At 39.2% G+C, this 20,847-nt stretch overlaps 1 protein-coding gene across 1 annotated transcript in view; it reads right to left on the bottom strand.

Moving 5' to 3' along the window:
* The window catches only part of CNTNAP5 (contactin associated protein family member 5), a gene marked incomplete at both ends in the record, with an annotated part of 283,999 nt that overhangs the window by 83,884 nt on the left and 179,268 nt on the right, over positions 1–20,847 (bottom strand). The window contains 2 exons of the mRNA XM_084265547.1: positions 275–475; positions 13,010–13,129. Coding sequence (XP_084121673.1) covers positions 275–475; positions 13,010–13,129 — 321 coding nt within the window. The remainder of the gene's footprint in view (positions 1–274; positions 476–13,009; positions 13,130–20,847) is intronic.

The raw sequence follows: 20,847 nt of genomic DNA, 5'->3' as shown, positions 1-20,847 counted from the left end.
TGAATACACCTTTTGTGCTTTCTAAAGTAGTACTTTCAATTGTAGAAGCTTTCAGCGCTTTTGTACCCACAAACTTACAGGATGGAAACTCCCCTGCAGAGCTTTGACCCTCCTGCATCAGAGAACAGGTATTTACCAAGAAGGTAAAAGACTTTTCACTCCATTCTCTATTGCTACTATTCATTTTGTTGTGGTTTTTTTTCTTCTCAGTTGCAGTGCAGCCTGTATAATCAATAAGAGTTAACAAGGAAAGAACTGTGATAGTGGCACTTACTCGGGGTGTTCAGGAGACGTGACTTTTTGCAGTGGTAGGCTGCCTCCTGTTCACAGTACTCTGCACTGTTTATCATGGCTTCAAGCTGCTCTGCACTGCTATTGTAGTTAAAGGACATGGTGTATGGCTTCTCCGGATCAGCTCCTTGGACTCTGGTTAGCCCCGTGCTGTTGTGCTGCACTGCAGTCCAGATCTTATCTTCTGTTAAATGAAAAAGGATTGAATGGGAAGTTAACAGCAAAAAACTTGCAACAATTGAAAAGCTTTACTGCATTGGAGAGAGGATCAGCAGGACCCTGGGCTCCAAAATGGTCATTCAGTGATGAAGACACAGGTCAGCGTAGCCCACAGAGCTGTTTCTCCCTGAATCAGCTCAAGCAAATACTGCCTAACCTGCTGAGCAAGAGAGAAACTACAAGCTTTCCAGGAACCACAGGAGATTTTCAGCATCTTCTATTGCCAGGTAGCTGAAGAAAATGAGATACCTTTCAGCTGGCTTTGGTCCTGAGAGAAAAGACATAATAATGTGGCTCATGGGGGTAGCATTCATCTTTTGCAAACATAGCCATACCTGAGAACACAGCCCACGCTGTTATAACAACAAATGGAAGTGGAGAACTGTGGCTGATGAACTTGCACAAACTCACACAACCAGAAACCACAAACTCTCACCAGAAAGCCAAAACTGAATATGTACTTACCATCCACCTGGAAGTCAGATCACTCATTTTACTTAGTTCTCAGCTTTTTCTACTTAATAGTTGAGTGATGACCTGCTTGGATGATGCTACAAAATAACAAATGACTCTGTGTCCATAGCTAAGTGTAAATGCTGATGCTTTTCCATTCTGGAGAGCCCATTCTCATCTCCTTCATTGCATGTACTGACAGAGGAAGGGATTTTGTAGATGACAGAAAGCACAACCTGCACTGTACAGCTCATGACTACCATTGGGATTGGCATGATAAGGAGAACATTGCAATTAGAACCCATTAGGAGGCTGTTTCCCATCTGGTTTGGTGAGATAACACCACACAAAATAACATAGGGCAGTCTGAACAGCCAATCTGCCATGCTGACCCAGACAAAAAGGCAAACTATTTAATGAGGATTGACAGAACTGAACACCTACACATGCTCCATGGTATTATTGAGTCACATCCAGTAAATTCCCTCTTTACCAAAGACCCTGCTTGCCCAGGGATGGTATAAGATACTGACAGAGCAAGTAATTTGAAAGATTTCGATCTCACTTGCAGCAATCTATGGACAGTTACAGACGCATGATCTAGCAAGAGATCTCTATATTGTTATGTATGCTTCAACAGGGAAAAACTGCATGATGCTGAACCAGGTCTTTTCTAAACCAATCTTAAAAACTGTGCATTTAAGTACCCAGATGGTTTTGCCAGACTACATGGTCCGAGTTCTTGCAGAGCATGAGCTTTCCAGTTACTCCCCAACACACTGGCACAACAGGCCCAGCAGCTTTGTGGCCACTGCAACGCACTGCAGTTCAAATATCTTTTGTCAAGCTACAAATATCCCCGGGTTAGTTCAACAGAATTCTAATAGGTGTATAAAAATCTGAAATGGACTATTCTGTGCAAAGACACTCAAATGATTTAATGGATTGTCATTATGGAAGCGTTCGGATGACAGCAAGTAACAACAACCATCTGGAGACTATTTAAAGAGGTCTGTTTCCAAGACCTGGCTGCAAGTTAGGGAGAAATTACTCTCCCAGTAATGTGTGGCATTAAGTCTAAGGACAGTTTATACACTAAGCAAGCTATACATTCACTCACAACACTCTCATAATTTCTGTGACAGTGGACAGAAAGAGTGTGCTCATAGATCTGTAATTCTGTGGTTCTTACTGAGTTTAGGATATTGCTTGTGGATCCTTTGAGCTGAAGCTCAGTGAAACACTGCTGCAATGTGTGATACACAAAAGTTCAATTAAAATCACAAGAAATATTACAAATTTATTACTTGTAAAACTTGCCCCAGTGATTGTAATCAGTCAACAGTGTAGCACAATACCCTGCACAGTCCTGCACAATATATTGCTTCCAACACAATATAATTCAATGACTTCATAACACACATCTTGTAGTAGTGATTCTTATCAAGCAGAGTCCCTGTTTTTTCTTTTGTTGTCTCAAGGATCGACATGAACAGAGCAGATCTTTCAGAAGCAGTTGAGAGTGAACTAACTTTCCTCTCACTGAAGTTGGTAGAAGTTTAACCACTGCCTTCACTGAAAAATCTACTAACAACATAAACATCAAGTTGCTGATACTGAGAGATGTAAATCCCAGAGATATTGGGAGAAACCGGTAGCTGAAATTCCAGATGGGCAGTCAACATAATTTTGAGCAACTGCAATAAAATCAATGCTCACAAGAGCGGCTACACTTCTGCTCAGAAGTACAACAGCCGAGTTCTACTGTATCGGAGTGGCTAACACTACAGTGTGCTTTCCAGGCTGTACACAGGAAAGGTCCTGTCTAAGAACCTGAAAAACCAAAAGCATCAAGATCTAGTAATTTAGAAGCAACAAAGGATTAGTAGGGAAAACTTATTAAAAGTAGCATAGCATAAAGCAGCCTGACCAACAAACGTTGGGAATTTAATTAATTGACATGTTTGAAATGAGGTTGGACAAGACATCAGCAAACACATTGTTAGGGACAAGCACTCATTAACAAGAGTGTAGGACTGACAATGCGACAGGTCTTTCTTTTATTTTCCTTTGTAATTGTTCATTAATTTTCAACAGTCTTGTTATCATTGCAGCCACACTCAGCTGTCCCACTGAGATCTCAACTTTGACACTCAAGAACCGTTTTTCTCCTCAGAATCTTGTAGAAATGAGAAGCTAACTGCAGATTGTCCATCCTCTAGTTTGCTAAGGGAAAGGAAAAATTAATCCAGTTTCTTTCTGTACTCAAAGTAACTCTCAGTTAGCAAGTACTTTGGAACAGAAAGTTTAAAAAAGTAGTTTCTGAAGCAAGAATTCTGGAACATTTCCAGCATTTCTTAATCTATACATGCCTGATGTGTCATACTTATTAGTCTTACAAATCAGATCTGTGCTTTGCTGGTCACTTCAAAGATTCCCTCTATGTTCAATCATTGAAGTAAAGGTAACCATCAGGACAGATTCTCAAAATATATATATGTTTATCTCACTGATCTAGTGAAAGGAAATCACAGCCACCAGCAAGGATATATCTTGTAACTTAGTTACTTTTCCCAATACACAATAGGTGTAGAAATACCAGAGAGAAACACATCCTCTGCTACCTTTTCTCTTTTTAAATGGAGGGAAAAAACCCCAACAAAACAGTAAAAAGAAAAAAGGCAATGCAATAGGCTTAGAAAAGTCTTCAGAAGGGCAGCCCAACACACCACAGATGCAAGACAAAAGAGCTGGTGACAATGTTAGAGGAGAAAGAGATATGTATTCAACCATCAGCCATGCTTCTGCCTGCTTCCCATGAAAAGAATAAGTACTTCCATTTTAGGAAGAGGGATGTGAGATATAGAAGAGCTAGGTAACATGTCCAAAAAGCCACATGCAACCTGTTAGAAGTATACAGGATTACAGTCACATCACAGTAAAAACCAAACCAAACAAACAAGCCTTTCCTCCTTTCAAAAGGGCACCCCTTGATTTACATTCAGTGAATTTAAACCATTTAAACTTCAGTAAAGAGTCAAATACCTGACACTGCTCCCTCCCATATCTCAGCTGACTGAAGGAGAACTAAGAGTGGGAGGGCAGTGAATTCCTGAATCATTTCAAGACAATATTAAGACCATGTCCATCTGCATCCGTAGATCAGGATATCACACAAAATAGTCCCATGCCTTTCTTTTGAAGTCTTTCACTATCCAGGTCAACTCTTGGGCTTTATTCAAGCATTATTTTTTCTACTTCAACCCAGAAGTATTTAGAAAAAGATCGTACTGCTTTCTCAAATTCAGATGCCCAAATTTAGCTACAGCTGCCTGCCTGCAGAATAAGATTAAGGAATTATACCCTTACAGATTGATCAGCATGTATTCTGAAGCCTAATGACAACAATCTGGGAGCTTGCATTTCAGGCAGGCTTCAGGACCTATGTAAGAATCATAGGTGCAATCTGGACACACGCACAGATCACTAGAGATAGAAAGCAGTACAACACCAGTCTGTAGCTCAGATCAATGACTTGCATATGCCTTTGCAGAGACACAACTCAGAATGGGTTATGGCTCTGGCTTTTGAAAATGGGGCTTCAAATACTGTTCCTATTTCACAACACAAGGATAGGTGGGTTGGGTTTTCTTTTTTAAATCTTTATTCTTTTTTTGTTTGTTTTCATTACATTTTTAGGCAGTGACACTGTAATCATAGATGCAAACCAAGTTTCGTGCCACTAGCTCCTAGCCATTTCCCTATCTGGAAACTGTTAAACTAGGCAGATAAGGCTGCCTTTTCCTTTATTTCAACAGAGAAGTTACCATTATCTTTTTACCTGTGTCCATACTGTATGTTTTTTCCCTGTTTATTCAATTTAATGAGCTCTCCCTGCACTTGTGAATTTACAATAAGAATGAAAAAGCTGTTCTCCAGGCAAAGGTCACTGTTTATTTTTACTTTCTATTATTACATTTTATTATTTTATTACTTTCTCAGCTTGGTAAAATTTCAAACCACACACAAGCTGAAAGTCATTCAAAACCCAGTAGGAGAGTGAAGCCACATCTTCTACTGTACAACCTGGAATAGTTATATGAAGCTTTGAAAAGCAGATTTCCTAAATGCTTGTTAAATTGTTCCATAATTCAAAGGTGACAATGCTTTAATTTCAGGGTAATGCTACAGCTTTATGACTTCGCAGTTTTATTTAATGGTCCAATTTACTAGGATATTATGCTGCCTGTATTTGGTCCTAGGAGATGTTTTTACAGCATGGGACTGCAATGCATTCAGCACATTTTAGACCCTCTGTTTAGCCTCGACCATAGCTCTATCATCTTGCTGGAAGCCTCCAAGTTGCTTTTGACGGCACACAAATTAAATTGTGGGAAATTATAGCAGCTGGAAAACTGTCTTTCAATGAGTTCTGTATTGTCTAATTCTCATTTTTATTCTTCAACTTGAAATATCTCTGTGGAGCACATTTCTCCCATACAAACTGCATCACTCCTTTGTGATTTAGGAGGTTTGTCACAAAACAAGATTATTCAGACTGATTAAATTGCCAACAAGCCAAACATACGGTAAATGCTACATGAGAGAGAGAGAAATTGCTTTGAGAGCTCATATGATGCATTTGTTACATGGTGCTCTACATTGAATGCCAAATATTTTCCTGAAAGCTGTACCTATGACTACAGGAGTAACGTCACAAAAGAGAGACTCTCCTCCCAGAACACTGTATTGTTTTAAGCTGCAGTGGCAATTTAACCCAAGAGCTCTAATGCATCCCCTCAACGAATATGAAAAAAAAACCCCACCCAACAATTTCTTCCAGAAAACAGCTTTAATTCATTGACTCGAAGAAGGTGTTTTCTGAGTCTGCTGTGAAGTCCACTTTTTTTTCCTTCTATCATTTTTTTTCCTGCTGGCTGATCCTGCTGTGCTTTTGCAGCTTGTTTTGTGCTCATCAGCCTCCTCCTAGTTTCTGATTCAGTCACTTCCAGCCAGTGTGAAAGCACAGCAAATCATTTCCATAGAAACAATTCTGGGGGGAATCCTGTCCCCCCGGTCCTTGCCTGCAGCCCACTCTCCAATAGTACTGGCAGACTGTACCAGTTGACGTGGGCTTCCTCAGGCATGCCCATGCCTGGAACCATTCCCAGTCTGTGAATCCCTCCCAGCAACTGGAAATCAGAACCAGTAAGGCACAGGGGCTGTGGTGACAACCCTGTCTCCAGGCATGCTGTCCCAGCCCTGCCCAAAGGAGAAGAGCTAGATTCCCAACTTCCTTATGCCCCAGCCATGAAGTTTGCTCACTCTGAGTCCACAGTTTGAGACGCCTCTGTCAGCAGAATGACCATGCTGGGCAGCTCTGAAGGATGAGAAGATACCTCTTCCCCAGCTCTTTGCACTCTCATCCCCCCCACACTGTGCTGAAGCCCAGAGATGGAAAACCATTATCCTGCCAGCCTTGATGATCTTCTGTTTCCATATTTCCTGAACTACTTCCTAATGTAAATGGGACACTTCACTGCACTCACATCTGCTGCACTTGTGACAAGAGTGTGGCAGGTGTGACTCAGTCTCCATCTAAGGTGAGTTTTGAGAGACTCAATATACCAGTATTCTGCTGTCTTGCCTTGCAACGGCTCAGACATCTGCATGAGTTTGGCAGGCACGTGGAGCCCCCTGGGAGACTTCCTATTCTTCTGTTGCAGCACCAGGCTGGCCAGGACATCTCTAGATTTACAACAGGGCACTAAGCACCTGTGTGTCTGGGGCAAATGGATCCAATCCTTGTATCTGACAGAGCTGAAGTGACCTTTAGGGAGCCACAGCTTACCACTAACTTCTGAGCACTGATAATTTGGCAAGAGAGTGATTAAGTTGTAATAACCCTTTGCTACATCTGCCGTTATGTTCTTATGTACTAAAACTTCCTTGGGGGGGCCTCCTGCAAGCGTGACAGTGATGAAGGCAACCTGCAGGACTTCTGCTGTGGACCTCATGAGAAAGGAAAAACACAGCAACTTCGTGACACAAATTTTCCTGAAAACAGTAAGGCAGCTCTTGACAGCACAACACCTTTGACGTAAACACTAAAGGTTCCTCTTATAAAGTTCTGGAATATTTAATGAAAATTCAAACCAGAAATGTATAAATTGTCAGAACTACAATGTGCCAAAAAACCTGTAGTGTTTGAGAAGATAAACTGTAAATCTTTAAGGACTGTCTTTAATCTAAACAGTAGTAAATAATTTGTAAAGGATTCTCATTTGTTGTTTTCTCCAGTGATAAAGTCAATCACAATCACAGACAGTAAGCTGCAAGGTACACTCATTAAAAATAAAAATATAAAGACAAAGAACAAACAAACAAAAAAGGCACTCCAAAAAACTTCCTCAAGAAGTTAAAATCTGTAAAATCTTATCTAGCTCATTCTGAGTATCTCAGGGAGTTTCACCATTTAAGTTCTTGTTCCACAACTACATAGTTGCAGATAATAAAACCAGTATTAAGGGCATGACCTCCTCCAGTCTGCTACTGCCTCAGCCTAACAGCAGCCCTCCTTTGCACCTGAGAGTCTACCATATAACAAGGGTTGAATCACACGATGACTCAAAGTATAATTACTATACAAAGTAAGAGAAGGTGATTTCTTATGGAAAATAGATTACCAAGTTATATAAGCTGATGAACTAATATTCTTGTGTGAAAACAAAGGGAAGAGTGGATGCCATGCACTGTAATACCACCAGTTCCACTATTATGTTGGAAACACCAATGGGATCTCTATTGCAAGAGATGAGGTGTAGCTGGCTTCACTTTGTAGAAGTCTGTCTCTTTGTTACTCTAGTCTGGCACTTACAACAGAGTAAAGCCAAACTGCCACAGCATTACCCCACATAGCTCAGATCCTTAAAGTACCTACACACTTTTTCTACAAACACAACTTGTATCACCCTGAATTAAACCCTCCATGCATGCCACAGAATATATATTATATGGAAAAATAAAATCTGTATCATTAGCTGAATGAAAAAAAAAAGGCTAGAGGCAATTTATTTAAAAAAATGCAAGTAGAACTTTGGCAATCTTCTTCATTTCTTTTTATAATCCCTTTCTTTGCCTGAAATTTAAATACAGTTTCTACACAGTTTTCTAAGAGAAAATAAAGCTTTACTTTCCTTGCATCAGAAAAATGGCTAATATTTGCATTTTAAGAGGAGACTGCAAAGCAGTCATGATTCATAACAAGGATATATATTTTTATTTACTGATAATTTTTTTCATTATGACAGTTTCAAGACCAGATCTTGGACTAGCAGCAAGAGCTGGGTTAAGAACTCTTCTTTCCCCAATCTGCACACTGGAGGAAAAAAAAGAAAGGGGGGAAAACACGGTGGGGAGGACATGGACCCAAAAAAAAAGCTATTTGAGAACTGGACAAATATCTGGGATAAAATTAACCATTGATCTAGTCATGGCAATTTCTAAACATTATTGATTTGATAGCCCAGGGTCTGCAAACAGTAAAACAGCATCTGTGAAGTGTAGTGACAGAATGACTCAAGTGTATTGTAAGCAAATCTTTCAGTTATCAAGGGTAAAATTTACTGTGGAGGAGATGAGAAAAGGTTGTTACAAACACTTTCCATACAGGTCAGCAAAACAAGCACGGGGATGTAGATTGCACGCCTATAGTCTTTGAACTGGAGAATGATTATTAGCATTTAAGTAGTACTCAAGACAGATCAATACATTTCTAAGCAACAAGAGAAAAAGAATAAGGCTCACAATCACAGAAAGACGTCCACACTAGAAGTTCAGATGGTCCATTAGCCATTTTCTGTATTGATTATCAGTCAATTCAGTGGGAAGCGAAGATTAATTCAACTGAGCTGATTATCAAACAATCAGCCTACAGGGAAAATTTCTTTCCCAGTGCTGGCAGTTGTTCATTACCCCAAAGCATGGCACAGATACATTCACTCTGTACTTTATGTAAAAAAGTGTGTGTGTGTGTGGTGGGCGGGGGTAGAGCAGCATGGATGATGGGAGAACCCAGGCAAAGCAAGCAGAGCTAGTTCACATTCCCATGTAGATGGCCCCAGAAACAGGCTGGCTGTGTTCCCGTGGTGCTGAATGCAATCATCCAAAACTAATAATCCCTGCAAGAACCCACATGAATCCTCATGGTGTCTTACAGGATCCAATTACATATGATCATGGTTCAAGCACACACATCTACCTGGTTCAGTTCCCTCATGCAAGCACATATTGTATGTGGATTCCCCTTTGCTCCTTACACAGTTGATGAATTTCCCTGTGAAAGTGACTTTGCTTTGGGTGTGTAATGGGTACATAAGGTGAAGAAAACATTATGTTAATAAGGTGCTGTCTTATTTTTTTTTAAATCATTTTGAGTTTGTTGTCTTTTGATGTCATTGGACTGTCTCTTTATTCATATTGTAAGAAAACGCAAATGAACATAAGACACATTCACTTTGGGTCTTCTCAAGCCAAATAACCTTGGATTATTTACTTTTAAACTCTCTGTACAGATATCTTTCTATGCCTTTAATTAGGTACATTACTGTTCCTCAAAAGCTCTTATTTCAACAACATATTTTACTTTGACTGGAAATAAACAGCCTTCAAGATAAGATATTTCTGAAGTGCTTCACACACTCTTCCCTCTTCTTGACCAACTTAAATAACAGTATGTCATCTACAGTTTTTGTCACCTCGCATTTTCAGTCACTTCTCCAGACAATACATAAATACATTTATCCACTCGGCTAACAGCAGATATCCTGTAACACTCCACTCTTAAATTTCTTGCCATGCTCAAAATTGGCTTTATATTTTTTAATACTTTTTTCCTCTTCTATTCTCCCTGCAAAATTTCCCTTGGCTTATTTCTCTCTCCTTCTTTGTTTTTGTATGATTGTCCAATTCCCCCTCAACACACAGAGTCACAATTTTCGGCTTTCTTGGGATTTTTTACTCAGCAGTGTGCTGTTAACGTTGACAGGCTGCGACTACTGACAATAAATTAACTTGTAATGTTGATAGTTCCCATATCCATATCTCATATTGGATGCCTATAACCAGACACCAATATGTGAGAAAGCTGGTTTTAATCTGCCTTCGATAATAACTGGCTACAAACAAGATCTCCTATGTGTTTAAGTAAACAGGTAAAAAATTAGAAAGAATTTTAAACAAATCTAAGTGAACTTTAAGGAACATCGTTGTTCTCTGAATGCAAAGATGCTGCTCGTTTCTGATGATCTGATTCCTCCTTTGAATTCATCCTTCACAGATTCAAGGCACTGTAATTCCCAGAAGTCATTAGCTCCCTGCAACTCTACTTTTAAAAGCACTAAATGAGTCATTTCCCTGGATTTTCCATTCCACCTCCAAATTCTTCAGCCTGAACACGTTTTGGGCATAAAAAGGTTACTTTTTCTTGGACTGTATACAAAAAAAAGAACTGCCAGCGTGAGTGAAAGCAAAGCTTCATTTAGCCCAGGAGCTCATCTCTCTGTTTGAGGGCAAGCAGCTACCCAGGGAAGCAAGGAAAGGCCAATGTTCTCCTGAAACTCATTCCCATTTCCCAGTGATCTGCCTGAGCTGGGAGCTGCAATTAAACCTCCATGTTTAATTGCACCTTCTGAATCTATCGACAAGACTGGAGCTTTTTCCAGGCTGGTAGGCTGTTTTGTTGGGTTTTTTTTCCTCCCTGCAGAGGATACATTTGCTTCCTTGATGTCCTATGGCAGTAAGTTTCAAGTTGAATTATTCTTTGGAACATGAAAAACAAAGAAAAAAAAAAGCCCAAATCCTGATACCTAATAATTTTACTGTCCCTTAGCTCCTATATTATGAAAAAGAATCAATCCCCATTTGCTTTCTCTATGCCACATACGATCTCCAAGCTTTCCTGTGACAGTTCCCTCTGCCATCTTTTAAATTTGTTGTCTCCCCATACATGGAGAGTATGGGGACAGTGGAATCTCCCACACTATTTTCTATTCTTGGGAGGTGTGGTAGGGAATTATGTCACTGAATAATAATGTTGGGTTTTTTTGGTCCCTGTTCCTTTCCTAATATAACAACACAGTTTCATTTTTTTTCTTTCCCTGAATATTGATACTTTCAGAAAACTATGCAGAAGCATTACTTGAGAAGACTAACAATCCATACCTGGGCACATCAAGTTTTTTGCTGAATTTTCACTTATTCTGTAGCAGCTTTTTTTCCATAATTTGCGCTGAATCTATTATGGTAAACAATTATTATCAGCATAATAATAAGATGTGTTCTCAGAGACAAAAAAGCTCTTGTGATTAAGACACTCAAACCATATTTAGAAGATACACAAGCATAACCTAGTTGTACCTCAAGCTCTCTGGATAACTATAAATTAGTCATTTTCTTTCTATGTCTTGGTCCTTTTTTATGTAATAGAAATAACAGAGATGCCCATGACAAATGACCTTCTCCTGCCTCGAATGACACATCTAGGGGAAAAGAAGAAATAGAAAAAAGTTTTCCAGGCTATGAGGTTCTGTCAGTCTTCCCCACCTCCACTCCTCTCGTAACCAAAATAAAATAAGAGTGTCAGCAAGTTCATTATAGATAGAGAGAAAATCAGGTATATGCTTTCTGGATTTCTGCCAAATAATATTTATTTGAGGAAAGCAGATGCTTTCTGCAAGGAGTTTGTCAAAAATCCTACTTCTTCAGCAGAGATAAAAAGGACTGACAGTGTTTTGATCACACATATTTATATAATAAATAATAAAAATGAGCACATTTCCCATACTGGAGATCAAGGGAGGATATTCAGACAGAATGGTGAAACTCTGTTTCAATTCTTACGAGATTCAACAACGGTGAAGGAGACACATCTTATTAAATATTTGTTACACTTGAATAAAAAACATACTTAATAATTAACTGGTGTGCATTTAATTAACATAATGATTGCCCAATTAAATCAAAATGAAAATTTAATTTGAGACACTTTAAGTACAAGGAGATTAAGGATAAAATATGAATATCTTGAGTCCTTAGTTTTCAGGACTGGGTGTGGAGGTGATATGTGGCAAAGTAGCTTAACCAGAATTAGCAATTTAGAAGGGGTAATAAAATATTCCTTCATCTGTACCTGGCCACAAGAAGCAAAAAAATGCTGAAGAGACAGTCTAGGAACTTTCCTCTTAGTTTCAAAAATAAAAAGCAGAAAGAGCACTATACCATCTACCCCAACCCACAGCATGGGCTATGTAATTTTCTCTCATATGCTTGCATGACAGTCCTATATAAAAAATAGGACCTGCTTAAGGGGAGAATTTGCCTGACAAGTATATTCATTTGAAACGCTTTTCATTTTAGAACTACAGAACTGTAAGTTTGAGGAGTATCAACCAAAAGGTCACCTTGCCAGGCTCTTGCTCTGCTATCTGTCTCTTTGGTGTCCCCTCCTCCTAAGAGCACCATGCCCTCTCCTCCATACAGATACCCAACGTATCTATTCTATGGGACATCAAAGGCAGCACACTCGTATGAGGAGAGGTTTTCCTGCTTAGTCAGACTGGAAGGGTATAGCTGCTATTTTAGTGCAAGGAGTTTAATAATCATTCCTAGTTTGAGTGTTCAAGGGAACAGAGAAACCATTCAGTTACAGAACGAGGTTTGAATTCTAAGTTTCTACATCTGTAGAAAAAACATAAACATCTCATTAGAACTTACGATATTATGAAAAAATACATCAGCAGCGCCCTTTAGAAAGTATGAATCCCACTGTAAATACCACTTAGCAACAGTTCTTCAAGCTTAGTTTAAAAATAATTTTTAAATGGATTCTATTTAAGGAAACATAGAGTGTTAAACTTCAGTTAGTAGCAGTTCTCTGTTTTTTCCCCAGTACTGAGACACCTATGATTGTGAGGTCTTAGTAGCATAATGAGACACAAGGCAATATTAAAGCCAATGTAAAGCACCAAAGACAAGGTTAGGTAATTACCTGTTATATTGCAAAAAACACGGAGTGGTCCAAGTGGTCCACTTCCATCAGAATCAATGTAGAAGAAACCTGATGTCTTCCCTTGGTGTCGGTAAGCCTCACAAGACTGTTCATAGATAGCTTTGAAAGAGAGAGAGTGATTGTATCAGACAAACACATTTTATACACGAGCACCGCTTTAACTCATGAACTGCTGATCAGCATGTGAAAGCGTCTACTGCATTTGGACACAAGTCCATGCTTAAAGTTAGGCAAGTATTTAACTACTTCCTTAAAACTAATATATGCTGGCTTTAAATACGTGGATATTTGCCGTATTTTGGGTTGAAGTATATAAAAACCTAAGTAATTGGATATGAAATTTCAAATACTCCACCATCTAGTTATGCAGTGATACATAATTCCATTTCAAAGACAGACACACCTACACATACTTCCACATGATTTACTATGTGAGGCATGCGCTCAACAAAAATTACAAATATTTTTGCCAGTCTTCAGCTTCCCTGAATGGTATTGTAAACAGATACCTATGAATCCCTACCACTGACTACAACTCAAATTAAAAAATGGCCTCCAGAAGAAAACCTCAAGCTCAGATATGGTTTTCATACTGAGTGACATTGTTATACTTTATATTTTTCTACAACAACTCTTCCTCTCTGATTATCAATACTCTTCTTTTGGAAGATGGGTGCCCATGAAAGTCCAAGTGGTTAATAAAACAAGTACAGCAGGTCACCAAGAGCAAGAACTGGAGGAATAACAACTACAGGTCAGTGCAATTTCTTGTATTTGAGGTGCTTTTTCGGGCAAGATATCACAACTGTCACTTCACATGGGGCAAAGAGAACTCAACCTCAGAAGGGCAGTTATAAAGTATCAGGTCTCAGGTATGATCCTGGATCTTGAACAGTAACCTTATATCGCACTGCAGGAGGACTGAGGGGTTTTTTTTCCACTCATTTTAACACTTACCTGATTATACTGACAAGTTTATTCTCTGTAACAGCTTATGATTGTTCAACTAATTGTCAGCAAATACAATAAAACCCAGAAATTGGCTTAGCAAATAGATCAAGACTTCCTTACTTTCTTCCTATGTGATAGTGTAATGTGGAAGACACAGTAACCAAAATGCAAGCAAACAGAATCACCCAAAATCTTTAAGTAAATTTTTGAGTGCTCCCAGTAGCAGAACACACAAATATATTTTTACATCCTCTTCAGCTGTCACAAGGCCAAATCCATGTTTTTCTTATTCCTTAATTTTAAGAGTACGTTTAGGTACTGTTTGCACGTTCGTACATCATCATACAGCAAACACAGGACTTTAACTGGGGGACACTCAGGGGAACTTGCGAAAATCCATTTGTTAGCCACAACAAATCTTTTTTACCAAGGCCCCTCAACTCTTCAGGCAGCAGAGCAGTACATTTTAACTTGGTATGGCACAGTATCTGTAAAATACAACTGGAAAGTTCCCAGTGCCTTTCATCTGGAAGGAACTCCAGGAGATTTGCGGACCAAGGGCATGGAGAGCACTTGCTTGTCCCTTCTGAAATACAGCCCCAGCCTCTCCTGCAGAAGGCAGGAATTGCTCTGCAACAGCAGGAATAGCTCCTCATTCACACTCATGCAATCAAATGGACTCACATCCCTCCTTTCCCCTCATTCCCTAAAAGTAGTTTCACTAATGAAGCAAATTTCAGAAAGGCTTAAATGGGTAGCCTTGTCTGACTGATATTCTGAAGAATGCAGTTCATCAGTCACATTTTATGAAATTTGGACATTTCTTTGCTTCTGCCAACAAAATAGAATCACAGTTCCAAGGGCCCCCATCCCAAATTTGCTATGAATTGAGATTCTCACCAGTCACTTGTACCACTCACCAAAATCTGCTTTGACTTTTACATTTCTCTCCTGACCAGACATCTTTAGCAGGCAGAACATCACTTAACACTAAAAATGCACGGCATTACCCTTCCCAGAGTTAAGCTGCTGCTTAAGGTACTCAGCACCTGGCGAGACAGTGCTTTAATTAGTATCTGTCCTATAATAAACAGAATTAAGAAAGCTTCTTTCTGACAGTCATTAGTCTGATATAGAAAGCACTGTAGGAGTCCAGAAGATCTTTAAATTCCCTCTCTGTTAGCTAGCCAAGAGTACATATCAAATGCAAATAAAATAAAATCCCCAAACCAAAACCTATTTTTCACTATTCACATCCTGAGGGGCTAAAAGAGAGTCCCTCAGTCGCTGAAGTGCTGACAAAAGCAACTGGGATATGGAGGGTCAGAAGAGAGACTGTAACAGGCGATTAAGTAAGCAATCAAGGAATCATAGTTTGATCAATTTGCAAAGTTCTCAAACTGCAGTTCACTTTGTCAATTTGCTGTCATCATCATTACAGGACACTTTATCTTGTCTCATTAGGGAATAAGCCAATTGCTTCTCCTGAACTGTTTGCCGAATATTTTTGAAGACAAAGGATGCTGCGAGGGGCAGAGACATAAAATTAATATGTTCTCAGTGAACTGGCACAACTAGAAACACATTCTTCATCACAAACTTTTTATTCCTAAGTGTTTTGTTGCTTCTTGATTGTCATTTTGGCTGAAGCCCAGATATATTTTTTCAGATTAATATGGAAAAATGTGAAGATTCAGCCATTAATAATGTGGGCAGATGCATACAAAGCTGATCTACTCACCTTTAGATGGCCCCTTTGTTACTGCAACTTTAGGGAAAAAAAAAAGGCTATAAAGGGCTAGAAATAAGACTAGGGGTACTCAACTGGTATAAATCTGAAAGGATGCACAAGCTTCAGTGAAACTACAGCTATGCCTGCCAGAAGAAAATCCATCCTGGTATGTTTCCTTTTGGTTATATGAGAATTCCAGCAGTAAATACTAGAGAGTAGCAGAAGCAGTAGGAAAATGCTATAAACCTCAAGTTCTAGCACATAAAACATATCCTAGCTACCATGACTTTGAGAAAACCTGTTTTGGTGGACAGTTTATTCTGTAGCTGCATGCTTAAAGTTTCATACGCCTGTATCTTAAGCATTCAGTATTGCATACTTCTAGGGTGGATGGGCCATCACTTTTAGTTCTCTTTTTTGCTATTTTATGCTCTATAATGCATCAAGGAGAAAATTATATTTGTTTTCCAGTCACTGGCAAATACCCCCACAGACGTTTCAAGTGCACCATCCATTCCCAGCTCTGCTCAACATCTATGCAGGCTGAGACAACTGCTTGTATCAGGATGAAGTTATGCAATTCCATTTGCTGAAAAAGGCTCTATTATTCCAGTGACAACAACTCGAAGCTGTCTTTATGGTTCAATGAAAGATAAGATCTCTTTGCAGTCATTCCTCTCTTTATGCAATCAGAAATATCATAAAAAAGTAAAAACCAGACGAACATTCAGCTGTGACTGCTGAGACCCCAGAGCCTTAACTTTGAAAACTGCCTTCAGATTTATGTTCCGTTTTGCACCACATTTCTCTGATGTAGATGGAGATGTGGTCGTTTTGGGAACAGACAGAAACCATTATTGTAGTTGTCATTAAAGAGTCACCAACCATTTATGCATGTAGCAAGGCCTCACTTCCAGAAAGCAATCACCGAGAGTAATTATGGAACTGTTGACCACTGCATATGTTTTAATGTCAAACATTTGCCATAATTACACCTTTTTAATTAAGCAGAGGTATTTGTCATTTCATTAGCAGTAGAACTTGTTAATAATTTTCAAGCATTATTTTTAAATAAAAAAGTGATTTTGTTCCTGTCTGTGAAACATTTTAAGTGTTTATACTTTTGCTCCTTTTGCTTTTGGATTTTAAACTGCTCACCGAATTGGGTTGAAATCAACAAAAATAATGTTCTTTATAGCTGCTCATGCTTGACTTCCCATTAACTTTTTTTGAAAACACTTTCAGAAATGAAAACTCTTAAGTAGTTGTTTGTCTTAAGCAAGATCAGTTTTCCTTCTTTAACTGTCTGTCCTGGTGTCATCTGGGGTACAATGAATTTTCTTACTAGTAGCCCGTATAGCACTTTGTTACGGATTTAGGATGAGAATAATGTTGATAACACACTGATGTTTTGGTTGTTGCTGGGTAGAAGGAAGTGAAAGAAGGGCTGTGTTGTTTTAGCTGCTGGCCAGGTTAAACCACACCACCATCCCACACTTTTTTGGGACTGATTATGATAAAATTACAGTTTCTGGCAACATTTGTTTCACCAAGTCAGAACCAACCAAAAATCACAGTTTATGACTTTCAGCCCCTGCTGTTTCCTCAGGCCCTTTTGGGAAGAAGCTCCACTACCATGCAGCAATAGCATAGCGTTCCCACAGGCAGTCAGGGTGAAGATGTTTGCTTCACGGAGTGGCATTAAGCTCGTGCTCAATGAAAAAGGATGTCTGCAGCACTTATGAATATATGTTATGTGCCCTGCAAGTAGGGAATGGGCCTCATGGTCAGGTAAGGCAGGTAAAAGCATCAGGGTAAACTACAAAGCAGGGGGAAAACCAAAATGTTAAAAGTGTCACAGGGGCAGAGTTTGGCAGATGGGCTCGGAACAGCAATCTATTCCATGCAGACAAAACAACAAACAGCTTGACTCCAAGGTTTCAGGTGTAGCAAGGGAAACTGGACATCAGAAACAGCTGGTTTACTTGGTCACAAAGAGACTGGATGTCTTTTATTGCCTTTTTTTTTTTTTTCTTTACTCTCCCACCTCCAAATCACTTATAAGCTATAACACTGGACCCTCTGCTGACATTTTTTGCTGTGCTCTTTAAGAAATTTTTTAAAAGGCTACTGTGGTGTTTTACAGAGAAATTTAAAATCCTCCCCCAGAGCTAGTTACTGAAACTGATGCAGCCTGAGAGCCCCATCCCTCATACCATGAGCTGCTTCCCTAAGTACTGTATGTGCCCTCGCCTACCTGCTAGGACAAACTGTGCTGATGGTCTTCAGGCATGCACAATACTGATGAAGTTCATGATATCTATCTCCCAACACCTTATAATCCTCTGTGAATCACATATACTCAGTTTCTCCCTCAGGTATCTCTTTCAGCTTTCAGTATCTGAAATTAAACTAGCTTTTCAGAACAACAACTCATCTCATCAGAACATTCATTTTGAACACTGCTTGATTCACTGATCATAATGACCATCTTTTCCTTTAGTTCTCACTTCTCACCTTCCTGGGTGCTTAAGAAATGGTTTGTCAAACTTGGATCAGCATTTATAAAATAAACAATTTATCCCCAGTCAGATCAACATCACCCAGTTCTACATTACTTCTCTTATATTTCTTGGATTATAAAGATTCATAAGCTCAAAAATCAAAATTATGGATCTGAAACATACACATTCCATATTTTTTGAAGTCACACACACACTTACAACCCTCTAGAAGCATCCTAGAAAAACTATAAATATGTACTTTGATTGATCAATGTTCAAACTATAGATCCATGATTCAAACTCCAATGCCAGAAAGGCATTAAGAGATTTTAATGTCATTGTAATGAACTATTTGGACCTTTTGTGTAAAATCAACTACAAAATTTAATTTTCTCATTCCTGCAGCAAGAGCCTTCTGGTCAGTCAGCCAGAACACATGCAGTAGCTCTCTGCACCCTGCGGTCAGGTCCGACAGGGCTGAGGTCCCTCGTAGCTTGGCTCTGCAATTGAAATTTCAGCCTTAATTCAAGGCTGCAGGAGTCTGACACGTTTTAAATATAAGCAATTTCATCACAGTTCAGATCTCTGAATTTAACCTGAACCTGTTAATCCAACTGTTTTAAATACAGTCCTTAAACTAGAAGAAACTGTATCCCTGCCATGGCTGAAATCTTTAACAGCACATGGCTGAGCAAAAACATTTGCAAGGTCAAACTTCCATCATTTCCAAGAAAACAACTTTTTATGCAGTTTTTCGCTATCTTTTGTCCTAAGCAGTTCACCTACAATCCCTGTGAGAGCCTTCTCCAACCACATGCTTACTGTCTCACCCTGGAGCTCCTTGGCAGATAAAAGCCTTTAGCTAGCCTCAGTTTCCCTGAGTACTTAACACCTCTGTTTCCTTTGCCCCCATGTTCCTAACTTGTAAAACCTCTCTTCTCTCAGATTGCTTTAGTTTCATTTTTCACCCACAGATCTATTTTGGCTTTAAAAAAAAAAACCCAACGCCCCCCCTATTCTTGTTCAAAGATTTGGATTTCTGCAAATAATCCTCAGAGAGCATATATATAAAAAGCCCACTCTCTTCAATGAACGAACTATCTTGTTATTCACCTACTAAGATGCGCTCATCACCCATATTTAAAATACTGCTGGCTGTTGGACTTAATGCAAAGGTTACAGTGATACTCAGATGTCAGTTTTATTACTGGGAGACCAGACAAGTTAAACCTGTCTCCCCTCTACCCGGTGGTTCCTGGCATAGATACAACAACCATGAGTGTAAACTCCAAATCAAAAACAATTTGCTGGTTTGTTTCTTTATCAGAGGACTCAGTCCTTCGCAAATTCAATGGATGCCAAGATAATCTTCCTCAAGAAATAAAATTAATTAAAAGTAAACCTTCAAATTCCAAATATTTCTTTCCCACTGTATTTCAAATTACTTTGGAAAATGGTCACACACATTTCAGTGTGAATACTCTGAGCTGGAGACGCGGAACGAGCTATATTACTTACGATATCAAAATGAATCCTGCAGTATCGTTCTTTCTAGATTAGATTCACATAATCTAATAAAAGTAACTGATAATTTTCAACTTCTCAGAGGGAGATAACCTTTTATGGTGATAAGTGAAACACGTTAAAAGAAACCTAAAGAACTTGAATTCTTGATTTCATTTGGGATGCACTGGCAGTGCCCACTCCCCAGCTACAGCACAGCAGCAAGATGCATGTTGCTTTTACCTCCTCGAACAATTCAACAGTCTAATGAAAATTTGTAGGAAGAATACTTACTGCCAGATCATGTGGGATTCATTCTATTGCTTTGTATTCTTTGCACCTTGGATGCAAAGAGTAATAATAACCCCATTATTATTATTATTTTTGTATTCTGAAGTGAAAACTAATGCATTGCTTAGACTGAAAAGGCCAGTAAGGAGCTGGGGACTCCGCTGGGATCTGCAACCTGCCCTGGCTGAGCTAGGACAAATTGGTATGCACAAATGCCAATGCAGACTGAAATAAGCTTCTCACCAAAACACTCAGAGCTCCTGGAGGCAAATTGGAGATGGCTGTTTCACCCTCTGCTTGTATACCTCAGGCCTGACAGATTTGTTCTTACAGACTCACAGCAATGAGTATTCAATCAAGGATTTTTCTAAATAACAAATAAGACAATATGCAATGGGAGGTTTCTTCTTCTCATTCCAACAGCAGAGGGATTAGTATAGGCAATGAACTCTGGGAATGATCGTCATTCTCACCCTTATAATACAATTGTCTTGTTAACTGCCAGAAAATGAAATCTGTACTCTCGAAAGCTGGATTTTGACAGCTCTGCTGTTGACAGACTAATGCAGTCTCCGCTGTGATGTGCCTGGATGACAGATGGCTTATTTTTCCTTTTTAAAATATGTATTTACTCATCTGATAAAGAATGCGTTATTTCCATAGATAGCTTTAAAATTACTTTTACCACAATGTCACCTAAATGGATGTTTGGGAGGAATCCTTCCATTACACTTGGGGATTAGACAATTTCCTACAATTCAAGCCGAGGCTTCCCCTGGCCTCAGCGTGAAAGGTCACGTCAGCCCGTCCTCCCCTGTCGCTTCCCTGCTGCGGTC

Source organism: Gallinula chloropus (genome assembly GCF_964237585.1).
Source record: "Gallinula chloropus genome assembly, chromosome: 5".
In the NCBI taxonomy this organism is placed as follows: Eukaryota; Metazoa; Chordata; class Aves; order Gruiformes; family Rallidae; genus Gallinula; species Gallinula chloropus.
This window is presented reverse-complemented; position numbering and strand designations above follow the sequence as displayed.